At 38.4% G+C, this 7,500-nt stretch overlaps 1 protein-coding gene across 1 annotated transcript in view; it reads right to left on the reverse strand.

Moving 5' to 3' along the window:
- Positions 1-822: 822 nt before the first annotated feature.
- The window catches only part of LOC138029720 (hemicentin-1-like), a 65,917-nt gene continuing 59,239 nt past the window's right edge, over positions 823-7,500 (reverse strand). Inside the window, exons 19-20 of the mRNA XM_068877478.1 lie at positions 3,544-3,817; positions 823-1,860 (exon numbers count right to left, since the gene is read on the reverse strand). Of these exons, the coding sequence (XP_068733579.1) occupies positions 1,507-1,860; positions 3,544-3,817 (628 nt within the window). The 3' untranslated portion in view covers positions 823-1,506. The remainder of the gene's footprint in view (positions 1,861-3,543; positions 3,818-7,500) is intronic.

Here is a 7,500-nt window from a genome sequence, read left to right on the forward strand (position 1 = left end):
TCGTTGCCATTTCTCAGAACGGTCGATGCCATTTTTTAGCTCTGAATTACACTCAATAGGTCTAAGAACTCAAAAGGTTGCGGTTACCGGGAGTTGTGTCTCGCTGGTCATATGAGTTAGGGTTCGAGTAAGAGTTATTTTTCGGGTGAGGGCTAAGAACCCGAGTTCGAGTCTTGAAATTTTCGGACTCTTTTTTTCCTCCAGTTTTTCTTTTATAAATGTTTTTTTTTCCTTTTTTGTCTTAATTTTTGTTAATATTTTTTCTTAGTTTGTTTCTTTTAATTTTCTTTGAAGTGAAGTGTGTAGTCGACTGTTATAAATGGCATCGACCGTTTCAAATGGCAACGACCGTTCTGAGAAATGGCAACGACCGTTTACGAAAGGGAAATTTGCGGCGCAGCCATCTTGAATAAGTGTGACGTGTTACGGTTGCGTTGTTCTGACACAAAGGGCTTTTGTGTAACAACAATAGGGCAACCGTAACACGTCAAAAGTATTCAAGATGCGGCGCCCACGAAATTTGAAAACCTAAAATAAGCGATTCTAAAACTTATTTATTTCCGATTAAAACACTTTCTAAAAAAAATACTTTAGACTGACTTGACTGCAATAGTTCACCCACCTCCCCCCCCTCCTTAAGTCGCATTTGTGCATTCTCTATTTTCGAATTCCCCATAATACACTTTGTTTGCCCCCCAAATTTTGCATAAACCATTGTTTTCAAATGCTCTTGGGAATACGCAGTGTCCCCAAGAGCATTTGAAAACAATAGAGAATTGACAATAAAGCAAAGCACGTACTGTTAAATCAGGAAGGCCAACAACCGATAAAGTTTCTTTAATCTTGAAATTATCCATTTGGTGCATTTATGCACGCATTTTTCGTATTTAAAAATTAAAAATTAACCATACCATACATATACATCACCACAATCTTAATATAATTGTTCATGCGATTATTGGGATACAATTAACCTGAGGTTATTACATTACTGAAGCGCCGATTCTCAAAATGACACAAAAATGGTTTCTCGATATTCTGACACAAAGTTTATGTCACTCGTTCTAATTACCACAAGTACTTTCTAAGAATTCATAACTTAAACATAAATAGACACTCGCACGGTGGCTTCATATTTTCTATCCTAAGCCAGCTCTCTAAGGCCTTTAAGGGAGAAACTTCAGGGCTTTTTAACAATTTCTGCACTTTTCATGAACTTTGATACTGCCGCGTTTAAATACGTTATTGTGCAACCGAGGAATTCTTCTTTGAAGAATTAAAACATTTACCGACATTTATAATTTGTATTTAACCTGCAGTAGCTACACACAATGTACAAATGAGCTTGCCGTGCATAAAAAAAAATCTATATAAAAATATACTGCATAAAAATTATTTTACATTGCCATTTCAATTAACGCCCCTAGCAATAACGAAAAACACTCCGAGGAACTACACGGGTTTGTAGCCATGAATATAACGACAGACCCTACAGTACTGGTTAACCTAGAGTGCCGTTTCTTTATTTTCCACTTCATCGTGGGTTTGGTTGGCAGCTTGTGGCTTCATTTCAGAGTTCGGGGTTTTTTCCGGAGGCAGGGTAGCTTCTTTCTCAGCATAACCTGTTTTTTCGTAAGACGGGGATCTTTTAATAGGAGGAAGAGTTGGTGGCGAAGTGGCCACTTTAGGCAGGGTAGCTTCTTTCCTAAGAAACTGTGTGATCTCAGCATAACCTGTTTTTTCGTAAGACGGGGCTCTTTTAAGAGGAGGAAGAGTTGGTGGCGAAGTGGCCACTTTAGGCATTTCTTGCTTCTGAAATTCGCCCAAATCTGCATAAAATATTTCCCCAGGCTTCTTTTCCTACAAAATGCAAACACATTTAACATCCAGGCAGCGTGCCCAACAAGTCTGCACAACTTTGTTGGGTTGATTACTACAAGTTGTTAGTTCGCAACAACAACCTCGTTCCCAGACAATAAGAAGAAGATAGAACCTGGAAACGAGGTTGGCGTGACATTCACAGAGCGCCAGATTTGCGAGTCAAACTGAGGACGGCCCCCACTCGATTCATCATGCTTTGCAAATAGTACTTGACAGTGAAATGCTGAAAATAAGCCACTGTACAGGCTTTGCCACGGAAGAAACACCAAAGTCTCCTGAGGAAAGGTATCGAGGCAGTCCAAGGCCCAATAAATATGCTAGCTAAAGGAAGTAAAGCTGTGCCACCAATGTGGCGCGTGTTCGATTCGTAGACTTGGCGTCATATGTGGGTTGCATTTGTTGGTTATCTACTCTTCTCCGAGAGGTTTTCCTCAGGGTACGCCGGTACACCTTTCCTCAAAAATCAACTTATGATTCGATATGATTTTTGTACAATGTCCCCAATTAGTGGCACAACGCTAAATACACTTGACACTTAAATAAAGTTCATCATCAAGTCAAGTGGTAAGAACATTGAGAGTATCTTGAGAAAAGAAAACATTGCAGCATCCCAAAACCTTAGTAAAATGAAACATGGTAAAGCCAAAAAGATGTACGTGCATGGCTAACAGAAAATGGGCAAGATTGGCATGGTTTTCATTCAAGAAACACATCCGTATTTTAAGAATTACTAGCATTTTTAAGAAACTATTTGTTGAGAACACCACTATCAGGTGCTAGTTCGTCAGCAGAGGGTGCGGAGGTGAAAGACCCTGGAACGAGGTTGGAGTCAATAAGTGAAAACGTCTCTCCAAACTCAATGAAATTAATGACATAGTCTCCTTACCAGGAGATAGCAATTTGGTAACGGGCTGGCCTTTGGTTCAAATCCCTTTGAATCCCTAGGGTTATCCCGTGCCCCTGTGGTACATTCTATCAATACAGGGGCTGAAAGGATTGACTCAGAACTAAAAAAAAAAGGCCAGACCTATGGTACAGCAAATACAAAAGCCCTAGATGGGGTACATAATAAGAGGATAAGGCTATAGGACACTTTCAACAATACCATAATAATCTCTGTTTGCCCTCCAACATTTTGCATATTCTATTGGGACTTAAATTGGTCCCAGGAGAAAATAAAGACAATGCTTATGCAGAATTTTGCAGGGCAAACAAAGAGTATTATGGTTAGGTATTTCTGAAAGTGGCTTATGCTAAGCCTGGTCCAACAGAGCGTTACCACATGACGTCACGACGGGCATGATGGTGTTGCAAAACGAAGAAATGGCGGCCATGATGGTGTACCAAACTAATTCTCAGGGAATTAACTCTATTTTTATGCAAATCCTGTCTTTTGTTTCAGTAATCCAATATGGCTGCTGGTCACGTGAGTGAAAATGCTCTGAAAAGGGAACAGCTGTGTGATGTCTGGTTCTCTATTCTTCTCAAAAAGGTTTTCTCTTTTGGGTACTCTGGTTTTCCCGTCTCCTTAAAAACCAAGTTTGATTTGAGTTAAATTGACTTGATTTCTGTGTACAATGTCCCAAATAAGGGCCCAAGCGCTACAAGACTCGCCACTTAAATCTGGTTCATTATTAGATCAATGAGTACCGGACGGCATACCTTCTTTGGTTCTTCGACGCTGTCATAAAGATTCTTGTCGTCCGTCTTCTTTTTCTTTTTCTTGGATTTTCCCTTGTCAGTATTTACAAGAGGCATTTCTTCCGGCTCTTTCTTTTTCTTCTTCGACTTCTCCACAACTGCGTACGTGGGAATGGCTCCTGCTTCTTGCGCCGGCTGCTTTTGTGCAGCAGAAGAAACATCAGTGCTATTGGCGGAAGGTGGTCCCGATTTTGCATAGGCTCCATTAACTCGAGAGCAGGGGCTATCCTCTTGTCTGAAATAAAATGGCTTTCATACAGTACAGCTGTTCATACATTTTATGCCTTGAAGAACCGGTTTGATCTGGGAGCACAAGCCACGCCCAGTCGAGATGTCGAACTATGACGCAACCCCTTCAATTGAAATTGTTCAATTCTTTTTACCAGAAGACAGTTTAAACAAAAAAAAATAGAAATAAAATAAAACAGAAAAAAAAAAAAAAGAAAAAATGGAAAAAGAAAACAAGGCAGTGGGCATGAGCTTAATTTGAAAAGCTTGGCGGCAATTGAATAAAAGCCAGACTGTATATAAAAAAGACATCATTAGTTACAAGGCTTTTGCTTATGCCATGGAAACCATGGCCGAGGGATGAGTCAATGTTTTCACCAGAGACATTGAACCAGGGTTGAATTCACTACTTGCACAAATCCCATAATACACCTCTTTTACCCCTCAAAAATCTGCATAGGCATTGTTTTCGACTTCTCTTGGGACATTTTCATGTCCCAGGAGAAATTGCAAACAATGGTTATGCAAACGTTTTGTGGGGTAATAGAGGTGTATTAGGGGATTGTGCAAGTAGTGAATTGGCTGTTGAAATACTTACAGATAAGCCATTTCCGAGATATGATTTATATGTAATCATATGAAATTTTGAAAGGAGAAAACATCGCTATGTTTTGTAAGATTGTTAACGAATTCTCCAAAGCCTTAGTAAACAACGTCCAATACTCCCCAAGATTGTTAGGCTAAATTCACACATGAAGGAAAAGGACACAGTGAAGTATGATTAATCAGCGTTTATTAAGCTCTAAATAAGATTGGTTACAATGTTAGACTACTCAAAAGCAGCAGTTACCAAATAGCATTAAAGACAATAAAAAATGTGGCAGACCTTGAATGGAGAAACTAGGACTTTTTTTCCAGCTTTTCAACCGAGTGCACTATGGGAAAAGGGCACGGTTTAGCATTGCACACACACATATGTTTCACGGTCTCAATTTTCTAGGCATGGTCTTTTACTGATGCAAAACGTGTCTTAAAATTCGGTCCTTCTCCAACACCCTTCATCTTTCTGGTACATATTCCATCGCGGTTCCTAAACGTTTTTGCCGAATCATTTTTAGGGCAGACGAAATCTCTCTGTATCTTGAACCTATGCTATTTCCAATTTCTACACGTTCACGATAATCAGCGTTTCAGAATAAGCGGATTAGGTATCAAAGATAGCTTTATGACGCAAGAAGTTTTCCTGACTTTTACAAATGGGCCCTGGGGCCCGTTTCTTAAAAGACCCAAAAGGTTTTCAGGCCCGAAAAGCAGCCTACACTCCCCTTATATTCTGAAAAGCTGGTCTTTTAATCTCTTTTCAATACAAGAAAAAACAAAACTTTTCATGCCTTGCAACCTTCCGCTTCTGAAGATACAGAGGGATTTATGTCACCCAAAATACGCCAGAAAGGTTTCGGAACCTTTGAGAAAAGGGCCCTGGTCTTTTATTCTCGATGACTCGAATGTTTCATTTGAAGCTCAATTTCGAAGGTTACTGCCACATAGTTCACCCTGTTAAGCCTTAATCTTCAAATCAGCTTGTTATCAGCAGGGTTACGTAATTAAGATACTGGGTTAAAATATGAAAATCAAGATTACATGGTTGCGTTAACTTTGTTAACCTTGAGTTCGTTAAAAAAGATTAAAGTAAATATTAGCAGACAAGATTAAAACAGCGATAAATATTAGTTTCACTACAAATACAAACATTGTCCTACAGGCTCTTAATCTCGAGGACTTGTCTTTATTTCCTCGGTCACCGTTGAGGAAGAGAGCCACTCTTGTTCATAAACGGGTTACTGACTGAGCATGCGTTCTAAGGCGCGTGCATCAGTCAGAAGACAATTGTTTATTTTCGGTGCCTCGAGTCCTGTTGACTTCCAAAAGGATGTTTGCAAACAACCTGAACAGACCAAACCACTAGTAGTGAAACTGATTTCCCACTGCTGCAAGACAATTTCGTCTTGCCTTACCCTACTCTCACCATTATTTTAAGCATGCATATTTGAGTACATGTCATAGTAAATAAGAAAAGCTATAAATAATATTCATGTACACCATTTCTCTACAATAAAACCTGAGAACATTTTAAAACGTTTCACAGACATCAAGAGGAATTGATTGAGAGGATGAGCGACAACGTCATTAAAGCTGAATGTTTTTATTTAACGATTCTACAAAGCTCTTTTTTAACTTCCTCAGAACAGCCGAGCTATTCCGTAATGCTGTGGAAAGAAGAACAAGAAGAAAAGAGCAAGAACAGAGCTGAAATTGCCCCCATTCCAAATTCCTATTTTTCATACCCCCTGGAACTTATTTATTTTAAGGTGCAGGATTGCATAGAACGTGGAACGAAATTAACTGAGAAATGTAACTGAGAATGCAGACACTGGCCATTTTTTGGTTAATAAACTCTATTGTTAAGAGGAACTCTTCTGGATATTGTCACCATAGATCTTAAGGTGCCATTGTGGGTCAAAACACAATGAGATTAAAAATACTTCTCCCAGATCAAACGGAGTTAAACGTCCTCGTGATCCTCTTCAAAACCTTCTAAAATGTTCTCATATCGCTTTCTACTATTAATAAAATTTGTTGATGTTTTGAACATCGAACTCTATGATAATGAACAAAACTTTTCAAATGTTTCTCAACTATCCCTTGGAATATTCTCCAGAAAGATTAAAATTGTTTTCTACCAAATCGCAAATGTTATTCTATATCAATGATGTGAATATCGCATAAGGAAAAACAAAATAGTAGAGTAATGATACCCTTAACATCGTTAAGATCTCATCAGGCGTATCAACAAACACTACTGTATTTTAGTCAAACAGCTAAATTCTACAAGAGTCCAGATGACGCTAAAAATGCATAAGAGAATGCAAAGTGCAAGTCACCAAATTCTGTGGAGTTACTAGCCACAAACAGGTAACTTACAGGATCAGTTAAGGCTTGTTTTTAAAGCCAGTTGAGTGAAAGTGAAAATTGCTGGTGATTGGCCCTGGTTTTCATTAACACAGAAATCAAAATATGTGTTACACTTAGCACTCGGACGAACTTCATAAAGTATAAAAAAAAGAAAACAAAAATGGAAAAGAGCTCTCAATTAAAAAAAGGAAAACCACCAAGAGAAGACTTCCTCTAGCTGCCATGATGGTTTGGGTAAAAAGGACTTCAATTAAAGACATCTAATATTTGTAAAGCAAAGTCTTGTGGTTTAAGACAGAAACTGTCAAGGTGTGCAAAGCAAATTAATTTTTAAGGCTACAAAAGCTTCGTTTTGACAAAAGAAAACGAATTGTCTTTTTTAAATATCTCACGATAGATGGTTTAAATACCTCAATAAAAAAGGCTTTTAGTTTAAGCTTATCATGTGTCCATCTTAAGTTCATCGGTATTGTGCAACCTTGTAAACTACAGCTTGGAAATGTAAAGCTAATTTAGGTAAATTCTAATTAAGGAGCCACTTATTTCTTTCGTTCCTTTTTCCACTTTCCCGCAATTTAAATATTACGTTGTACCTCTCATAAGCATGCATGCTACTGTGCTGTGCTTCTTAAATAACGTTATTATGCTTCTTATTCTTGACCTATACAACATAACTGCATTTATCTACAAGCAGTTCCCCGAAAACGAGACATAGCT

This window comes from Montipora capricornis, chromosome 13, assembly GCF_036669925.1.
Source record: "Montipora capricornis isolate CH-2021 chromosome 13, ASM3666992v2, whole genome shotgun sequence".
NCBI lineage: Eukaryota > Metazoa > Cnidaria > Anthozoa > Scleractinia > Acroporidae > Montipora > Montipora capricornis.